General features: G+C 36.1%; 1 protein-coding gene across 1 annotated transcript; it reads left to right on the top strand.

Annotated features, from left to right (window-relative positions):
• The first annotated feature begins 6,166 nt into the window (after positions 1–6,166).
• On the top strand, positions 6,167–9,504 carry LOC131805348 (elongator complex protein 4-like). The gene is made up of 5 exons (XM_059128446.1): positions 6,167–6,319; positions 6,810–7,027; positions 7,096–8,012; positions 8,746–8,980; positions 9,042–9,504. Exons 2-5 carry the CDS (start codon positions 6,913–6,915, stop codon positions 9,134–9,136), a joined length of 1,362 nt encoding a protein of 453 aa, XP_058984429.1. The 5' UTR covers positions 6,167–6,319; positions 6,810–6,912; the 3' UTR covers positions 9,137–9,504.
• The last annotated feature ends 13,054 nt before the right edge of the window (positions 9,505–22,558 follow it).

Raw genomic sequence — 22,558 nt, 5'->3', positions numbered from 1 at the left:
CTTGATAAAATTTGGCAAAGATATTTCTGAGCTGTATTTCATATATTTCCCTGAATAGCGTTGTTACGAAGTGCATATCACGGCTGTGGGTAACAAATATAAAAAAAATCGGATGAACAATTTATATGGGAGCTATAGCTATATCTGAACCGATATTCACCAAATTTGGCATACTAGCTTCTAGACTCAATTCGGTCGTAAGTGCCAAATTTCATCCCATTTGGGCAAATATTCGACGTTTGGTGCACAATATAAGGTAAATCGGACGAAGTTATATATGGGAGCTATATCTAAATCTGAACCGATCTCGATAAAATTTAGCAAAGGTATTTCTGAGCTGCATTTGATATATTTCCCCAAATATTGTTGTTACAGAGTGCATATTACGGCTGCGGAGGACAAAAATAACAAATCGGATGAACAATATATATGGGAGCTATAGCTATATCTGAACCGATCATCACCAAATTTGGCATACTAGCTTCTAGATTCAATTCGGTCGTAAGTGCCAAATTTCATCCCATTTGGGCAAATATTCGACGTTTGGTGCACAATATAAGGTAAATCGGACGAAGTTATATATGGGAGCTATATCTAAATCTGAACCGATCTCGATAAAATTTAGCAAAGGTATTTCTGAGCTGCATTTGATATATTTCCCCAAATATTGTTGTTACAGAGTGCATATTACGGCTGCGGAGGACAAAAATAACAAATCGGATGAACAATATGTATGGGAGCTATAGCTATATCTGAACCGATTTCGATCAAATTTGGCATACTTATTTTCAGGTCCAATCTGATCGTACGTGCAAAATTCCATACTATTCGGGCAGATATTACAAGTTTGGTGCACAATAAAAGGCAAATCGGACGAAGGTATATATGGGAGCTATATCTAAATTTTTACCGATTATCTCCAATTTCAATAGGGTTCGCCCTTGGGCCAAACAAATGATTTGTGCTAAATTTCTCTTTCTGTATCGGGTACTAAATGCGAACTGTACTTTGTTCACAAAAATACATGGACAGACGGACGGACGGACATGCATAAATCGACTCAGAATGTGATTCTATGCAGATCATTAAAAAGAACTATGGGTCTATCTCGTTTCCTTTTGCCTGTTACAAACAAATGCACAAAGACATAATACCCTGACCACCTTGTGGTGTAGGGTATAAAAAGCAGTAAGTTCGACCGGACTGAACTTTGAATATCCTCCACCATTTGCAACGAATTTGGAAATTTTCAAAAAAAAAAATCCGTTAAAATCTTAAAAATATCGAATAAAGTCGTTATATTGAGATCTATACGAAGACCTGGCTAGGAATTTTTGTCATAAGACATTACAGTATTCAAATACGAAACTTGAAAAAAAAAATCCGGCGAATGAAGTAGCTACAATCACCAAAATACCGAATATATGTAGTTACCGTTATATCGGGGCTATACGAAGACCTGGACCTACATAGACACATCTCTGTCACATGCTGTAGTATATATTAGGAACTTCAAATACGATACCTCAAACAATTTCGGTGAATATTGTACCTAGAATCGAAAAAAATACCGAATATTGGTGCCTATACGAAGACTTGGACCTGCATAGACAATTTTATGTCGAAGACTGTGGTTCCCATTACGAACACTAAATACGAAATTTGAAATACTCCGGTGAATAATGCCCCTCAAATCGTCAAAATATCGAATATCGTACCGTTGTAGCTATACGATATCTTAGACCTATAAAGACATCTCCCTCCAGGGAGTAAAGTGCTTAGAAAGAACTTCTAGTACGGATTTTTAGACAATTCCATTGAAAAATGTAGCTAAAATCGTCAAAATACCGAATATGGGGAGGTACCGTTATATGGGGAATATACGATATCGTAGACCTATAAAGACAATTCTCTTCCAGGGGGCAAAGTACTCAGAAGAAACTCCTTTTGTGGATTTTCAGACAATTTCATTGAACAATTTGGCTACAATCATCAAAATACCGAATATCGGGGGGTACGGTGATATGGGGGCTATACGATATCTTCGAATTCGACCTGCCTGCACACAAAAGACTAATCTGTGCAAAATTTTAGCTTCCTATCTTTATTTGTTTTGACTATAGCGTGAATACAACAGAAGGACAGACGGACAGACAAGTCTAAATCGTCTTCGCCTGATCAAGAATATATATATATTTTGTATCGAAAATTGTGACCCTTTGTGGGCGAGGGACCAGAAGGGGTTCGCAGATATATATCAGCTTCACAACAGATCTTGTGTTAGCAAAAATATTTGGATGTGTGAAATTTGAAGATTTTCTTAAGCATTTTGTTTTTCAAAAATCTTGGACCCTATGTGAGGGAGGTACCAGAAGAAATGGCTCGATCTCTACCATCTTTATAGCAGATTTTGTGCTGATGGAAATATTGATGTGAGATGTGCCAAGTCTAAATGGAATTGGTTGGAATGTTAATTTCGGATTTTATGAGCTTCATGGGTATTAAAAATGTTGACTCTTTGTGGGGGAGGTACTAAAAGGAGTGGGCCGATATATCCCATCTTCACAGCAGATCTTGTGTTAGTGAAAATGATGAGATGTGTGAAATATGAAAAGAACCCGATGTTTATTTCGTATTTTTCATAATGGTTTTGGTTATTCCAAACTTTGACCCTTTGTGAGGGAGGTACAAGAAGGAATGGTTCGATCTCTGCCATATTTATAACAAATCTTGTGTTGATGGAAATATTGAGCTGTACCTAGTCTGAATGGAATTAGATGTAAAATTTGCGTTTTATGAGCTCCACGGATATTCAAAATGTTGGCCCTTTGTGGGAAAGGTACCAGAAGGAGTGAGCAGATATATTACATCTCCACAGCAGATCTTGTGTTAGTGGAAATAATGGGATGTCTGAAATATGAAGAGAACCGAATGCGGATTTTATAATCGTTTTGGTTATTCAAAACTTAAAACTTACAGACAATACATAATTATGCCAAAATTCACAGAGGTACAGATAGACGAGCATGCCTACATTGTCAAGAACGTATGTACTTTATAGGGTGACTATTTCGATGAGTTATAAAAGTGAATTACATGGTTAAAGGTATAAAGATTTTACAATGTTAATTGGGCGCCATTCAAAAACAACAATTTTGTCGTGGCTGCTTTCAAAAATTTCAAAATATCACAATATACAGCCACTTCGGAAGGAACATTGACCAGGTTCTTTACATTTACATTTTTTACTTTCATTGAACAGATACCTTCATTGCGATGACTACTGCGTCAGATACCAATCATAAATTACTTTCAATTCACCTCAACTTACCGAGGACAACTAATAAGATTAATCTTAATATACAAAATGAAATTTAGATGTCTCTAAAGATTAATAAAATCAAGCCGGTAACGGCCTAGATAATATCACGTTTTTGCCTGCAGAGACACCTAGATTTAAAAGATGAAACTAAGTACTCATTTACAAGATATAGTGACATCTTCACTTGATACATATTTTAGTACTTTCTATGTTTTACTTAAAATCACACACAGCGACATCTGCATTTGAAAACTATAACTAATTATAGACATTGTATGGGCATGATGGCATCTACATTTCATACTAGTTTATACGTTGTTCCACGTTTTATATAGCGCCATCTATACCCACTGTTATGCAAACATTTCATATGACAGTTTTCCAACTAGGGATTACTAATTCGACACTTACACGATTGACCAGGCTGTTAGTAATAAAATTACAAAAAAAAATGATTAAGTAGTTGTTGACACGAACCAAAGAAAATGCTAAAATCTGTATTGACTATATACTGAATAGTATATATATGAGTATATACTCAATACAGATTTTGCCTTGACTCTTATTTTAATCGCCTGGTAATTTTTAGAAGCAAATCCATAAGGTGACACAGAAGAAGAAGGCGAATTCAAGACCCATAATGCGCTCATAAGGGAAGGGTATATCGGTCCACGATATCGTAAAGCCCCCCATACAACGATACCCCCGATATTTGGTATTTTGATGATTTCAGCCACATTTTCCAATGGAATTGTCTGAAAATCCACACAAGGAGGTCTCTCTGAGTACTTTACCCTCTGGAAGAGTATTATTTATATAGATACACGATATCATATAGCCCCTATACAACCGTACCCCTCCCCATAATCGGTATTTTGCTGATTTTAGCCACATTTTCCGATGGAATTGTCTGAGAATTCACACAAGGAGTTCTTTCTGAGTATTTTATCCTCTAGAAGAGAATTATTTATATAGATCCACGATATCGTATAGCCTTCATACAACTGTACCCCCCCCCCCCTGATATTCGGTATTTTGATGATTTTAGCCACATTTTCCGATGAAAGTGTCTGAGAATTCACACAAGGAGTTCTTTCTGTGTACTTTACCCTCTGTAAGAGTATTATTTATATAGATACACGATATAATATAGCCCCTATAGAACCGTACCCCCCGATATTCGGTATTTTGATAATTTTAGCCCCATTTTACAATGGAATTGTCTAAGAATTCACACAAGGAGTTCTTTCTGTGTACCCTCTGGAAGAGAATTAATTATATAGTTTCACGATATCGTATAGCTCCCATACAACGATACCCCTCCGATATTCGGTATTTTGATGATTTTAGTCACATTTTCCGATGGAATTGTCCGAGAATTCACACAAGGAGTTCTTTCTGAGTACGTTACCCTCTGGAAAAGAATTAATTATATAGATCCACGATATCGTATAGCCCCCCATACAACGGTACCCACCGATATTCGGTATTTTGATGATTTTAGCCACATTTTCCGATGGAATTGCCTGAAAATCCACACAAGGAGGTCTCTCTGAGTACTTTACCCTCTGGAAGAGTATTATTTATATAGATACACGATATCATATAGCCCCTATACAACCGTACCCCTCCCCATAATCATATCATCATGTCATATATATCGTTATCCAATTTAAGGTTTTTTGTGCATCAAATGGCTAATATCAGCCCAAATGGACTGAATTTTGGCGCTTCCCACAGAATTCAGCGCAGAAGCTGAATTCAGTTCAGACATAGCTATACCCCAGCCAAATCTTTTCAAGATCGGTTAAAATTTTTATATACCTTCGATATACATCTTTATCCGATTGTACGGTATTTATTCACCATATATGTAATATCAGCCCAAATTGGATAGTTTTTTTTTAAATTCAACCGATTTCTCCGTTTGATGATACTCGGTCCGTTATATCTTATCGAAGTTATAGCATGCACAAAATCCCCGGTCAAATTGTTTGAAAATCAATTCAGATTTGGATATAGTTCCCAAACTGAGACTACTCTAAAGACTAAGGTTCATAGTTGGTATGATCTAATTCACATAGTACAATAGCCAGGTAGAACAGCTTCGTAAAAAAAGCCCGCTTCCTGTCAAATTTCTATGCAACACTTTTTTTTTAATTTATTCAATAATTTCCTCATTTTTAAAATAAGTTAAACAGCGGGAAATATGAATTAAATGCCTCGATTTTCTTTCAAAAATATGATCTAAACAGTTTTATATTTCAATTCCATGGCAAAACTGGCGAATAGCTTTAATGCACGTCTCGCAATGTACGCGTCTTCCAATCATTGATTTTGAAAAAATTCTGTTTTTATTTTTCAAAACAATAAATACATACACAAAATTGGCAGAAGTCTGGTACATCATGGTAGAAGAATAAAGGTAGATGCATCAACGCTTGGGAACATTGATATGTCAACATTTTTAAAACATTTTGTCAAAAATAAGTAGATTTTTATATGTTTTCTTATACGACACAAGTCGGAGGTTGTTATAATATTCTTTTTTCAAGAATTTTTAAAAATTTAAATAATTTTTCATTCAACTTTTTCGATTCCAAAATCGGTTTGACATTTCATTGTCCCAGCAGCTGTGTCAATGCGACTACCTGTATTCTTCTACCATGTGGCACACTTAGAAAAAATTGTAATCAGCTGGTAGCTCTATCTTACCTTTTTATTGTAGCATGATTGGGACAACCTTTATATTATTAAATTTTACCCCTAAAAAGTGCCGGAACACATCATTTCACTATTCTGATTCAGTCTCCTTAATTCTTATTAGTGAATCACTCCATTGAACTAGGTCGTGCATGAACTACACAACACTAGTCGAAATTCGACTGAGATACCCCTACTCAAAGTCTTGTTGGTTGAACGTGTAAATTGCCAAGTTCTGTGAGAGTTTGAGAAAAACAAAGGCCGCGAGTCTTTCTGTGTTGTTTGGTTTTGTTGGTAAGACCAATGCATGCAAATATAATTGAAAACTAAATCGGAAAAATGTTTGCAAAATTAGAAATTTGCTAATCACACCATTTCGCAAATTTATTATGGCAGAATGTGATTAGTGCAATACGTTGAGTGTTGCGTTATTTAGAGCATACGTTACGTTGTTACGTTTCAATTATGTTGTGGGTGATAATGGTCATTTGAAATGTGAAGAGTGTCCGGCCCACTCCTAGCGCTATCTGCAAGGAATTATATACATTTTTCGCCGGTACAGGTTGTTTTCAAGAGTGAGAATGATAAGAGGAACACGGAATAAATCTTAAGTGCGAAATTGAATGGAAAATTGTTACTAAAACGTGTAGATATCTCCTGTTCCATAGACTGACAGGCAGGCAGGCCACTTACATGCACATTTAATTATCGGTTACCGTGAACTTTATTACCCAATTTTATTACAGCATGTTTTACTAATCTAATTGACACTTTTAATTTACAGTTGTGAAATTGATACAATGCTGTTTTATTAAATCGCCGAGAAAATTGTTTACAAAAAATATTTCCATAAACATACCATACAAAACACGAGAGTACTAAATATAATGTCCAGTTTTCGCAAAAGAAATGTACAAAAACAAATACCGTTTACAAGGACCAGCCCTCAAACAGGTCAGGTGATAACCTCAAGTGGTAATCCGTCTTTGGATGTAATCCTGGGTGAGTTCAAGGCATAAACATAAAAGTAATTGCATTATAATGATTTCTTTGTTCTCTCCCTGCCACAGGTGGTGGTTTGCCCATCGGTTCAATATGTTTGATCGAAGAAGACAAATTTGTTACCTATTCCAAAGTGCTGGCCAAATATTTTATGGCCGAGGGCATTGTGTCAAAGCAAACCGTTTTCCTTGGCAGCTTAGATGACAGCCCCAACCATTTCATTGTAAAATTACCCAAGCCCTTGAATGAGGATGAAATTGATTCCCAAATTGAGGCTCAAGAAAATCCAGATACTACCAAGAATGGATTACGCATTGCCTGGCGTTACAATGATTTGCCCATGGTTAATTCAGAAAAAACACAAACTCAAATAGGTCATCATTTCAATTTAATGGAACACATGGACGTAAACATGTTCGAAAATGCGGATACGGTTACATGGCCAGACGATTCGTTGGATAATGAGATTGTTGTCAATCAAGATGATGATGACGACGATGAAGAAGAAGTCGCCAATTTGTACGACAATGACAGTGATGCCACGTACGTTATGGATTCTAGCAAAGAAATGGAACAAGAGAATGCCAACAACACTTCCAATTCTCTAAATCCTTCAAATACCGGAAATCCGACAACCGATGATAAAAATGCAACGGGATCCACAGAGACATCATCATCGTTGCCCACACCGCCACCACCAATTTGTAAGGCACCAACAAAAACCCAACTATTTGAAAATTCCAAATATTTAAGTCTACTCAAAGAGGTACAACAGCTATTGCGAGATGACAAATTCCATTCGGGTGGTTTCCTAATAAAGAAAAGTCTATGTCGCGTCTGCATCACTTCGCTGGGTTCACCGATGTGGTATGATGACAACTATGGAAATGATTTGTTAAAATTCTTAACCATTTTGAGGGCGGCAGTACGTTCATCGGTGTCGGTTTGTTTCATAACAATGCCAATGCATTTGGTTGCAAAATATGTAAGTAATGCTTTGTATTTTGATGGTGTAATTCTTCTTTATACACCTTTGTTGAGACCTAATGGCCTTCTCATAGAAGACCACCACCATAGAAAATCTCATGATTTTCTCATGGAAGACCTCATGGTATTCTCATAGAAGAAATCATGATCTTCTCATAGAATACCTAATGGTCTTCTCATAGAAGACCTAATGGTCTTCTCATAGAAGACCTGAGGGTCTTCTTATAGAATACCTTATGGTTTTCTCATAGAAGACCTAATGGCCTTCTCAGAGAAGACCTGATTGTCTTCTCATAGAAGACCTAATGGTCTTCTCAAAAAAGACCTAATGGTCTTCTCAAAGAAGACCCAATGGTCTTCTCATAGAAGACCTGAGGGTTTCTCATAGAAGTCCTTAAGGTCTCCTCATAGAAGAAATTATGGTCTTCTCATTGAAGACCTGCTGATCTCCTCATCGAAAACCTGTTGATTAACTCATAGAAGGCCAAACTAAATGGTATTCTCATAGAAGGCCAGAAGACATGGTCTACTCCTAGAAGGTCAGACTAGATGGTCGTCATACAAAAGCCGGTAGTTTTCCCACATATCTGTTTGTCTATTTTAAGGTTAAGTAAGTCTCAAACTGTAACACATCCAGCATCTTAAACTCGTTACTTTTTAACTCTGCATACAGTCTTCTACATTGCATCGAATTGTTAATATTAATTTAAGCTTTTATCTTTCAATTACAGGATGAATCCTTGGTTTCAAAAATACGTAACTTGGTCGATTATGCCATTGAACTCGAGTCCTTTGCTGGATCGGATAAGGAAACAAATCCCGCCTTCAAGGAATACCATGGACTGATTCATTTACGTAAAATAACAGCCATTAACACATTAAGTGCCTATATGCCTGAAACTACTGATTTGGCGTTTAAACTAAGACGCAAAAAGTTTGTCATTGAAAAACTGCATCTGCCTCCAGGTAAGTTCTTATACTCCATGACATTTTTCCATTCAATAACAAAATGTGTTTCTTTACACAGAATTACAAGAAGATAACAAGGATGCGGATCAAAAGCCCACATTAAGCTGTGGCAGAAACATCAGTCCAAATGTTAAAAATTCGTTGGATTTTTAAATAGAGTGCATTAAACAAAACAAAATAATAAGAAAAACAAAAGTACAAGCAACACGTTAACCAATAAAACGGCCTAAACAGAAAACGAAAACACATATATTTTGTATAAAAAGAACTAAAACGAAAATCACCAAAATAAATGGTTTTCAACTATAATTATGAAAAAAAAAAAACAACATTTGATACCATAGGAGAAAAAATGCATTTTCCACACAACGAAAAACAAATAAAACATGTTTTTCGAGGGTGTATAAAAAGCGTCCATCTACAAATCCGACATGGCAAATTTTTAACAAACAGAGTGACATGTGTGAGAATATGTTCCATTTTAATGAATCCATTGTTTGCATATTAAAAAAAAAGTAAACCATATTCATATATTTTAGTTGTAATTTTCAATTTGGTCGTACATTAAATTGGTTTTATTATGTGAGTTAATCCTGTGAGGGTCTCGCAAACAAAAAGTTATGTAAATTATAAAGTGTGTTCATATCATTATCGATTTGATTTAAATTCATACCAATAAAAGCCCAATATTTGTACAAATAAAAAATGTGGTTTTTATTTGTCTCAATGGAATAACAGTTAAATCTTGCATGCATAAAACAGTGTCGAAATCCAAACATCACAGGAACCAATACAAAAACAGAATGACGGTTTCACAATTAAATTCTAGACAAGAAAGGATATTGAAACCAACCCCGGTTTGGGAGATGTATACAGAACGTTTAAAATGCTTGGAGAAGAGTACAGATGTTCTGACTTCAAGAGAGATATTTCAACAGCAGTTGGTGTATTTTCCGACCTACCCTTTGGAGAACAGCTACTTTGTATACCCTAAAATTTGTTGTCCAAAATTTAGGACACTTAAAAATGACCTTAAAATATAGGATCTAAAAAATACCCATTTTAGGGGGCTATCATTTGTGGTATCTACTCCAAACTCTAAGAACAAGAAAATGTTTCATGTTCTGAAGGTTGTCTAAACGTAAGGGCGATATTCACCCCTACTCTGTAAGTCGTCGCCAAAGGCGTCGTCGTCTCAAAGTCGTTGTCACCCGTTGACGTCGGCGTTGTCACATGAATGCAAAATTGGTACTTTGTAAGACGTCGCGGCCAGTGACGCCTGCGTATCGATAATTTACCACCAAAAAGTGTAATCCCTAACGAATAAAGAAAATTTTCTTCAATTTGTTTGGTAAAATGATTTATTTTCTTGATGAAAGTTCAAGTTCTAGTGATGAAGAACAGAAAAAAAGCCTTCGTATACAAAGAAAAATTATAAGGCAAAGGTCAGATATATTTAACCTACCACATATCAAGTAAGTTTTATAATTTTTATATTTTGGGTCATGATACATGCCATTCATAAAATATATCATTTATCTACAGGTTTCAAAACCATTTTCGCATCAATAAAGCAGCATTTAAATACTTGCTTGATACTATTGAACCGAAAATGAAGAAAAGTATTCGGTCAACTTCTGTGTCCACCACAATAAAGTTGGCTACAACTTTACGCTTTTTGGCACAGGGGTCATACCAGTTGGGTGTTGGAAATGACATGCATCTCGGTTTGGCTCAACAATCGCAAGGCTTGGGTTTTTCCCAAGTTCTTTTATTAAGCAATCAAATTGCGTTCCATTTGTAATTTTCTCCATTTTCTTTTTTTTTCACCAATTACAAATCAATAAAAACACAGTTGTTTGTATCAAGGCGTCACAAGGCGTGCAGAAAAACCGTAACGCCCAAAAGTAAGTCGAGTCGACTCAACATGGTTGTATACATGGTACAATGAAGAGAAGGTAGGTCAACTTTGAAAAAATTACAAGTATACAGGTCTACCTGTTTGGCTTGTAATGTCAGAAATAGTATCAAAACAATAACAAAATCAAACAACTTGTTGCATTCATTTTGAATAAATAATTGAAAACCGCGAAAACCGAATGAAAGTTTAACACTTCTTTTCAAAACCAGGTTCTATATATCTCTAAAGGATTATTTCGCTACAAAAACTCTAGATTTTGTCGATGCATACGATGAAATAAACATTTTGAAAACATTCGAATTTGAATGTTTTCTGAACAATTTTTTTGTTATTGAAAAGAAAACACATACATAAACAAATAAAGATGACATATTAAGCCAAGAAAATAAAAAAATTGAAATCATATGGTATCATAGCCCTACCTTGATATCATTATACCATGGTTGTATAAACGCCTTAGCGAGTACCAAGTACTCGTCGTCTGCTGTCGACACGACTTCAGGGGTGCCAAAATTAACACGGCGACACAAGGCGTCGACGTTAGCTGTCGACGACGTCTTACAGAGTAGGGGTGATTAAAAGTTTTTCTTGAGATGAATTTTGATCAAATAAAAACCTAAACTGCAAAAGTAAACCCAATTCGGTTCAAATTTCTGAATATCTGGCTTGATGCCTCTGAAACATACAAAATAGGAGCATATTCTAATATGTAGGCCCATAATGAAATATAGGGTGGGATAAAAAAAACTGCAACAAAGTCAAATGCCATAATTTTTAACTTTTTTTTTTTAATTTTATTGAATGAAAGCAAAAAATGTCGGAAATAGCATCAAATTTTAGAATAAGTTTAGATTTGTTCGAATTGGTCACCTTTGGAACAAATTATGGCCTTCAAACGGCCAATGAAACCGTCACACGCTGCCCCAATGTTGCTCTGCGGTATGTTGGCCCATTCCCGGCGAAACGCTTGCTTGAGGTGATTGACACTTTGGTATTTTTTAGTGCCAACCTTGCTTTCCAAAATACTCTAGACACAATAGTCCAACGGATTGAAATCGGGAGATTTTGGTGGCCATTGTGCGATGGAAATGAAACGAGGAACCTTATTTTGTAACCATTTTTGGATGGAGCGTGCTGAGTGCGATGGTGCTGAGTCCTGTTGGAATGTCCAAGGTCTGGGGCCAAAATGTTTGCGTGCCCAAGACTTTCATACACACTCCAGAATATTTTTGCGATAATATTCGGCATTTATTCTGATGCCACGGTCGATAAATACAAGCGGAGAGCGACCATCGGCTGTTATGGCGGCCCACACCATCACCATGGCCGGCGCTTAAGTTCTGCTAGCCAAACGAAGTTGCACATTTTCAGCTGACTTCTTCGGCAAGTAAACACGATCATTTTGCTTGTTTACAAAATACTGGACAACGAATGTTTTCTTATCGGAGAAAACCAAATTCGGCAGTTCACCACTTTCTGCCAAGTGAAGCAAACCTTTAGCTCTTTTTAGTATATATTCTTTCTGATGCGGTGTAAGTTCTTGCACTTTTTGGAATTTCAATGGCTTTACCCCGAGCTCATTTTTCAATATTTGCCGAATGGAATATTGCGATATATTCAGCTCACGAGGCATTTTCGGCCACTGCGATGCGGGTTTCGATCAAGTTGCTTCTTTACTTTTCGAACCATTTCTGCTGATGTTGTTTTCTTCCGTCCACTTCCTTGACGTAGGGCTACGCTACCAGTATCACGGTAACGATCGATGGTACGGGACACAAACGATTTATTCACATTTAAATACCAGAAATCACACTATCACGCTTGAATTCCATCACGAATAATTTTTTTTATGGAAAATTCTCACCAAAATGTTTGCTTGTAAACAATATAATGAGCTGTCACAGGAATAATTTTAACAGCTGTCGGACAAGTGAAGTTGGTTGTAGTTTTTTCATCTCACCCGGTATTATTTGCGAGGGGATAACTTAGCTACTTATTACAAATATTTGGTTGTAAGTTAAAGCTAGAACATTCAAAATTCGGAATATTAGGAGGTACCCTTACATTGGAATTTACCCCTAAACGTGGTTCGTTATAGCCCCAATACCAAACCTCTTAGTGTACTAGAAATGTCTATGCCAAATGTGGTCCAAATTGTTTTTTTTATAGTTGGATCCTTCCAAATAATTAAGTATATTAATCTTACAACAATTAAGTGAACTCAATACAAAATATAATTTATGAACAATCAACTACTATCTCTTAATTGTTTTTCCTCTCTCCATTCGATCTATAAATAAAAATTCAAATTTTCATTTAATATTAACAACGTTTTTTATTTAATTTGTGATTCATAATCATTCAAACCCCTGATGATGACGACGATGATTATGAAGCTAATGTCACCAAATTATGATGACCTCTGCAAAATCATCAAATATCTCGCACGGAGGGGCAGCGATATTTATTGATGAGACAAAAACAACACACAAATTCTGTTGAGTTAATGCGACTGCCATTGTTGACACCATCAACTGTGTGGGTGCATAATATCAATTTCTCCCAGGCACAGTATTTGGGAATGTCATGTGGTAACAAAACTGTATGGAGGCTCCACTTCATATGGAACAAGAATAATCTAAATTTGCTGTCTTCAGATTAACAACCGAAGGTATTTAAAAACAAGTCAAACAGTATCAGTCGGTTTTGCCGACATATGTGTACCCCCAGCCTAAGGTTATGATTATTCAAACTGTTGACCCATTATTTGGGAGGTTCCGAAGCAGTTGACCAATATTTTTGGAAAATGTGGAAATATTTCGAAGTATTCCGTTTTCATACTTAATCTAATACAGATAAAACCAGTAAAGAAAGTCCTAAAGTCGGGCGGGCCAATTTTATGATACCCTACACCACTTTGCTAATTTCGTTGAGCTCCACATAACAATTAAAAGTTTTTATGGGAGAATTCAATCAAACACACTATGATTATAATTATATTTTAAAATTCAAAGGACTAAATATGCCGAAGCATTTGTATCTTTTAAATTCGGACTTGTATTGCCCATCTGGTGCAAAATTAATTTGAAATCAAATAAAGATATATATGGGAGCTATATTTAAATTTGAACCGATCTCGATAAAATTTGGCAAAGATATTTCTGAGCTGTATTTGATATATTTCCCTGAATATCGTTGTTACGGAGTGCATATTACGGCTGTGGGTAACAAATACAATAAATCGGATGAACAATATATATGGGAGCTATAGCTTTATCTGAACCGATCTTCACCAAATTTGGCAGACTACCTTCTAGACTCAATGGCAAATATTAGACATTTGGTGCACAATAAAAGGTAAATCGGACGAAGTTATATATGGGAGCTATATCCAAATCTGAACTGATCTCGATAAAATTTAGCAAAGGTATTTCTGAGATGCATTTGATATATTTCCCCAAATATTTTTGTTACAGAGTGCATATTACGGCTGCGGAGGACAAAAATAACAAATCGGATGAACAATATATATGGGATATTGGCTATATCTGAACCGATTTCGATCAAATATGGCATACTTATTTTCAGACCTAATTTGGTTGTATGTGCAAAATTCCATACTATTCGGGCTGATATTACACGTTTGGTGCACAATAAAAGGCAAATCGGACGAAGATATATATCGGAGCTATATCTAAATTTTTACCGATTATCTCCAATTTCAATAGGGTTCGTTCTTGGGCTAAACAAATGTTGTTTGGAAAATTTTATCTCAATCGGATAATAAATGCGACCTGCATTTTGTTCACAAGAATACATGGACAGACGGACGGACGGATTGACATGCATAAATCAACTCAGAAAGTGATTCTATGCAGATCATCAAAAGGAACTATGGGTCTATCTCGTTTCCTTTTGCCTGTTACAAACAAATGCACAAAGACATAATACCCTGACCACCTTGTGGTGTAGGGGAAATCATAAATTCCGATAATTTACATATTCATATCAGACTTCTGGTAAGGAGAAATATTTAGATAGCAAGTTGTAAAGAATCGCAGACTTGTTTCGCAAGTTATGACAGTATTGAAAATTATGACCCTTTTGGGTGAGGTACCAGAAGTGTTTCGCAGATATATATAATCTTCGCAAGACATCTTCTGTTAGCAAAAATGTTTGTGTGTGTGAAATTTGGATGCTTATTTCGTTTCCTTTAAACGTTTTCTTTTTCAAAATCTCGAACCCTATGTGGGAGAGGTACCAGAAGAAATGGTCCGATCTCTACCATCTTTATAAGGAGTCTTGTGTTGATGGAAATATTGAGATGTGCCAAGTCTAAATGGAATCGGATGTTAATTTCGTGTTTTATGTACTTCATGGATATTTAAAATGTTGCCCTTATATGGAGGGGAACTAGAAGGCGTGGAACGATATATTAAATCTTCAAAACAGACCTTGGTTTAATAAAAATACTGTAATGTATGTAATTTGAAAATAACCGGATGTTTATTTCGGATTTTATAATCGTTTTGGTTATTCAAAACTTTAATCCTTTGTGGGAAGGAATGGTCTGATTTTTACCAACGTTATAACAGATCTTGTGGTGATGGAATATTGAGATGTGCCAAGTCTGAACTGAATCGCGTTTTTTTAGCTTAATAGGTATTCAAAATGTTGATCCTTTGTGGGGGAGGTACTAGATGGAGTGAACTGACATATTCTATCTTTACAGCAGAAAAATATTTCATATTTTATTAGAGTTATAATTATTCAAAATTGTACCTTTGTGTGGGAGGTACTTGGTGGAGTGAACAGATATTGTCCATTTTCGCACCTGACCTAGCACTGATGCAAATATTAGGATTTCCAAAGTTGAAGCAAAATCGGATTATTCTTTCTCTTACTGTGCAGTGAATTATTTTATTTGAAAATTTTGACATTTTGTAGGGGAGACCAGAAGGAGTGGACCAATATCGCCCATCTCCGAACTAGATCTAAGTTTGACAATAATATTACGATGTACCAAGTTTGGTTCAAATCCAGCCAGCCGACAGACGGACGGATATCGCTAGATAGACTCCAAATGTCCTGAAACGGATTTGGTCCGAAGAGACCTATGATCTAAAACCGATATTTCCACTAGGCACGTTTTGACCGTATCAAATAATATACACCCTCTCTAGCCATATGGTATATGAGGGTATAAAAATTATGGCTTTTAACTTTGTTGCAGTTTTTTATCTCACCCTGTATGGCAAAAAGTCATCAAAGTTAGTTAATATCTGAAAAAAAAAACAAGTAAAAAAACATTAAGTTCGGCCGGGCCAAACTTTTAATACCCTCCACCTTAGGGTAAAGGAAACATTAGAGCCCATTATGACCTACATATACCAATTTTTAGACATATTCATGGGAAAATGTGCCAAAAATCATCAAAACACCGAATATCGGGAAATACGGCTATATGGGTCTTTACAAAAACGTGGACCTCTACATACAGTGTTTCACCAAAAAAGCTAGAACCCATTAAGGCCAAGATATATCAATTTCTAGAAAAATCCGCTAAGAATTGTGTCAAAAACCATTAAAATGCCGAATATCGGGAGGTACCGTTATATGGGGGCTATACCAAATCGTGGACATATACATGCAATGTCTCGCCAAAGGAGTTGGAACCCATTATGAGATACAACTACAAATTTTCAGAGAAATTCGTGAAAAAATGTGTCAAAAATCATCAAAATACCGAATATCGGGAGGTACCGTTATATGGTTATTATATACCAAAACGTGGACCTATACAATGTTTCGCCACAAGAACTAGGACCCACTATGACCTACAAATGCCAATTTTTAGACAAATCAGTTAAAAAATGTGGCAAAAACCATCAAAATACCAAATATTGGGAGGTACCGTTATATGGGGGCTATACCAAATCGTGGACCCATACATGCAATGTTTCGCCACCGGAGCTGAAACCCATTATGACCAACAAATACAAATTTTTATACAAATCCGTGATAAAAAATGGGGCAAAAATAATAAAAATACCGAATATCGAGAGGTTTCCTTTATATGGGGGCTATACCAAAGCGTGGACCTATAAATGCAATGTCTCGCCACACGAAATGGGACCCGTTATGACGAATATCGGGAGGTACCGTTATATGAGGACTATAACAAAACATGGGCCGATATATCTCATTTTCAATACCAACCATTCTAGACACAATGCATATTGTTCTGCTAAGTTTTGGCGCTCTTGACGTATCGTGATTTCAACAGACAGGATATTTAAGGATGTTACAAACGGAATGACAGAGTTAATGTACCCTCCTTTCCAAGATGGAGGGTATAATAAGTAAAAGGAGTCAATTATTGCCTGAAACACCTGTTTTCTTAATCAGCTGATGATATTGATAACTCCAGAGTACAGGTAGTCACATCGACACAGTTGCTGGGACAATGAACTGCCAATCCAATTTTGAAAATGAAAATTTTGAATGAAAAAATTATTTAAATTCGTTAAAATTGTTAAAAAAATACATATCATAACAACCCCTGATTGGTGTTGAATAAAAAAAACTACTTATTTTTGTTTTGTCTTAAATCTATTTCGTGATTCTTTGTGTTTCCATTCGATGGCCTTCTTGGTTATTTAAACATGTGATCCTAAGGCATTTGTTTATAACTAACTGTAACTTTTTTTGATGGAGTTTTGCAAAAAGCAGGTTTCACTGCCGTATAGGATAAATGATTTGAGACATGCTTCGAATAATTTAAGTTTGGTTGTTCTGGACATATTTGGACTACTCCATACGACTAGCAGTCGTCCGCTTTCTTGGCCTATTGATTACATCTGTTTCTGCACCACCGTTCGTTTTTGGTATATTAACATTGTATTATGCTTATAATCTGAAAAATAATTAAAAAAAAGTAATTTATTACCGAGAATTTGTGAAAATTTTTGATTCGGCAGTGGGTTTTCAATCTGCCGATGTTACGGGATAATTTTTACTAATTAAATATTTGAAAAAAGTCAAGAAAGTTAGTTAATATTGTCAATATTGAATGATTATTATCTGAAAAAAATAATTAAGAGGAGTAAATTATTGCCTGAAATTTGTAAACAGTTTTGCATCCACGGATAATTCTTTTTGAGAAAAAATTAGCAGTAATAATTTTGCAAACACCAAAATTGCTCTCTTCATAGATTCTCCTTGGATTTTTGGTTTACATTTTGTACAAATTATTAGGTTATCTTAAACATCTATAACCTATATATATATATATATACACCCTCTCTATTTTTCAAGCACACTGTGCGAAATATGAAACTCCCAATCATTCCCCACGGCCCAGAACTCGGCCAGTGTGGGATGACCATTTGAATGCAAAATCAAGTCATACTTCTATTGTTTAACTTCCGAATTATTTTGTCTACACTTCCAATGAGGGGGAGTATGTGTTATTTGGAGTACCAGAAGAGATAGAAGAACATACACACATATACAAATGAACATCAGCTCAATGTTTGTAGTTATGAATAAGCCACCATGACAAGCGATAGAAAGTTGGGCCGGCGATCGTGCATATGAATGAACACCCATGATCTGTCTGATCTGTTCGGCATGAAAGTATCCCCACATTGAAATGTTCATAGCGGCCTCATGCATTTGGGCTGAGTGTTTGAATTAATTTAATTGTAACAAAGAGCGCTAATGTTTTGACCCCAATGATTGCTCTGTACTGTGGCGTACGTACGTATTAACGTTTGTTTGTTACGCTTTGTTGGGGATCAGCGTGGTATGGTCGCTCAACAAAAATACAAAAAAACATAAAACCTCTTCTTGTGGCAAAAGGGGCATCACAAAGCACGAGTCATCCAGACAACATCATGAATCATGAAATTTGGAGCAAAACGGACCCATTTGTTTTACATTAAGATTATTCATCGGAGTGTTTACATACATACACACACACTCACAGAAATGTGTGTAGATGTGTGGATGTTTAAGCCATATTTAAAAAAGGGTCCAAATATGTAAAGTATTTTAGAATTTGGTATTGGAGACCATCGTGTGCGGCTCATTTAACCATAGTCACGTTTTCGGTTGCTAGAATTCAATACCAATCAGTAAACCAATCTATTTCTCTGGAAGAAATAAAATTTATATTTTTCTAAAAAAATTTGAAAAATTAGAACATTGTGGTAACGGATTTTATAATCTTAAGGTTCTTCAGGAATTATACGATTAAGTTTTTTCTCTAATAATTATTTTCTTTTTTAACTACCGACAAAAATCGGTAAAATAAAAATTTTGCTAACGAAAAATGTCGACAAGTTGGCGACCAAGTTCTACCCGAACCAAAAATGCAGCCAACTTTAACTGAGACTTTTTTCATCATTTTCCGTTTTAATTCTTCAGATACTTGACCATAACTCAAAAGATAAGTTAGACTGTCCCTCTTCAGGTTTAAAAGTTTTTCATAACAACCACAGAGTACCATGACCTCAGAAACCACCAAACATCCAAATTCTAACCTAAACTCTTTTCCCCCAAACCATGCGAACACATCTGTTTGATACTAGACCCTTGGCGGTGTCAATGGTTTTGTAAATTTGTTTTTCAACATCCGTCGATATGAGTTGTTGTAATAATATTTTGGAGTACTTAAATATCCACACACATACTTGTTTACAGGTTAATTTCTTCTTTCACAACAAACACTTCATAGCTCCATTTAGTGGTTGTTGTTATTTATTTTACTCCAATATGTTTACTATTGTTTGTTTACAACAAAAGAAATGTTCCATTTGGCTGGGCACGTAACTATCTCTCCATGAGCTGAGAGGCATTATCATGTAATCATCCTCTCTATCTCTTACTCTCGTTCACTGTGCAGAGATGGGGATATTGAAATTGTGAAAATATAACCTTTGATCAATGATACGTACTACAATTTTTATACCCTACACCACATAGTGGTGAGGGTACATATTATGTCTTTGTGCATTTGTTTGTAACATGGAGAAAAAGCGAGTTAGACCCATAATTACTTTTGAGGATCTTCATAGAATCACTTTCTGAGTCGTTTTATATATTTCTGTCCGTCTGTTCACTTATTCTTGTAAACAAAATGCAGGTTGCATTTTTTATTCGATTGAGATGAAATTTTGCAAAAAATATTTGTTTTGCCCAAGGACGAACTCTATTTAAATTGGTGAGAACTCTCATATATATCTTCAACCGATTTCGGGTCAATTGTGCACCAAATGACCAATATATAATAAAAATTTGGTGAAAATCGGTTAAGATATTGATATAGCTTCCATATATATGTTTCATCCGATTTGGTGTTTAAGTCCCTCACATTCGTAATATGCACCCCACAAGAATGATATTTGATACCAGATATCAGATATAGCCAGGAAATACCTCTGCCAAATTTTATCAAGATTTGGATATAGCTCTCATATATATCTTCGATTTCGGATTAATTGTGTGCCAAACGGCTTACATCAGTCCAACTTAAATTAATTTTGGCACATCCGACCGCATTTAGTTTAAAAGCAATTACATCAAATTTGGTGAAAATCGGTTCAAATACAGGGTGAGATGAAAAAACTGCAACCAACTTCAGACTGCTGTAATTTTTAAGCCACTCGTCCGACAGCTGTTAAAATTATTCCAGTGAAAGCTCATTATATTGTTTACAAGCGTACAAAAGCATTACGGTGAGAATTTTCCAGAAAAAAATTATTCGTGATGACGCGTGCTAGTGTGATTTCTTTATATTTGGCTGGAAAACCACAAGTGGCTATCGTTAGAGCACTCCAGCATTTAAATGTGAAAAAATCTTTTGTGTCTTGTACCATCGCTCGATAACGTGATGCTGGTAGCATAAAGGAAGTGGACGGGAGAAAACAGCAACATCAGCAGAAATGGTTCGAAATGTAAAGAAGCGACTTGATCGAAACCCGCGTCGCAGTGGCCGAAAAATGGCTCGTGAGCTGAACATATCGCAATATTCCATTCCGCAAACATTGAAAAATGAGCGGCAGCACATGAGTGGTGAACTGCCGGCCATGATTATGGTGTGGGCCGCCATTAAAGCCGATGGTCGCGCTCCGCTCGTATTAATCGACCGTGGCATCAGAATAAATGCCGAATATTATCGCGAAAATATTCTGGAGGGTGTATTAAAGTCTTGGACACATAAGCATTTCGGCCGCAGACCTTTTGGACATTTTAATAGGACTTAGCACCATCGCACTGTGCATGCGCGACCCAAGAATGGTTACCAAATGAGGTTCCTCGCTTTATTTCCAGTGCACAATGGCCACCAAACTCTTCGGAACCAATCGGTTGGACAATTGTGTCTGGAGTATTTTGTAAAGCAAGGTTGGCACTAAAATATATCAAAGTGTCGATCACCTCAAGCAAGCGCTTCGCCGGGAATGGGCCGAAATACCGCAGACCAACATTCGGGCAGAGTGTGACGGTTTCATTGGCCGTTTGAAGGCCATAATTCGTGCCAAAGGTGACCGATTCGAACAAATCTGAACTTATTCTAAAATTTCACGCAATTTCCCACATTTTTGCTTTCATTCAATAAAATTTAAAAAAAAAAGTAAAAAATATGGCGTTTGACTTTGTTGCAGTTGTTTTATCTCACCCTGTACACACACATACACAAAAAGAAAAAAATTATATTTAGGGGCTAGCTTTGTTCTACCTTCTGTAATTGTACCATGCCTACCGATAAGCCACATTTTTTAACAGAATTACTTAAAGTTGAAGAATTTTGACATATTTTTATACCCTCCACCTTGAAAAGGAGGGTATTTTAACTTTGTCATTCCGTTTGCAAGACCTCGAAATATTCGTCGGTGACCCTATGAAAAAGGCTGTCTGCTTCTGCTCGCCTATGAAAAAGGCTGCCTGCTTCAGCTCGCCTATGAAAAAGACTTCCTGCTTCAGCTCGCCTCTGAAAAAGGCTCCCTGTATCAGCTCGCCTATGAAAAAGGCACTCTGCTTCAGCTCGCCTATGAAAAAGGCTCCCTGCTTCAGCTCGCTTATGAAAAAAGCTCCCTGCTTCAGCTCGCCTATGAAAAAGGCTCCCTGCTTCAGCTCGCTTCAGCTGGCCTATGAAAAAGGCTCCCTGTTTCAGTTCGCCTATAAAAAGGGTTCCCTGTGTCAGATTGGATTTAAATAAAGACATGTCATCTTAAAATCCGTTTCATACTTTTGTTGGGTCTAATAACGTTTTTTTTGGTCAGAGTGTCAAAATTAAAGATGATTCTCCTAAAAAAATCGACCGGGACGCACTTGGGTTGAATGAACTTATAATTTTATTTATGTTCACTATGACAGTAGCTGCTCAGCTCCAGAGCCTGCAAGAATGTAAAAATGTTACTACGATAACCGACTTTTCTTTTATGAAATCGAAAATAATGAGAACAATCATTACCCTACATTTTAATGTTGTTATATCAGGATGATATGATCTTATTTTCGGAAACGTTATTTTTTGTGTTTTTATTCAAATCATAATTTATAAACTCTGACTTTCCATTCCTGGATATAATAATAAAAACAAGTAAAAAAGCTGTAATTTCGGCCGGGCCGAAATTTGAATACCCTCCACC

The sequence above is a fragment of the Musca domestica genome, unplaced genomic scaffold, assembly GCF_030504385.1.
Source record: "Musca domestica strain aabys unplaced genomic scaffold, Musca_domestica.polishedcontigs.V.1.1 50, whole genome shotgun sequence".
Taxonomy (NCBI): domain Eukaryota; kingdom Metazoa; phylum Arthropoda; class Insecta; order Diptera; family Muscidae; genus Musca; species Musca domestica.
Note: the sequence above shows the minus strand (reverse complement) of the source record. Positions and strands in the feature narration are given on the sequence as shown.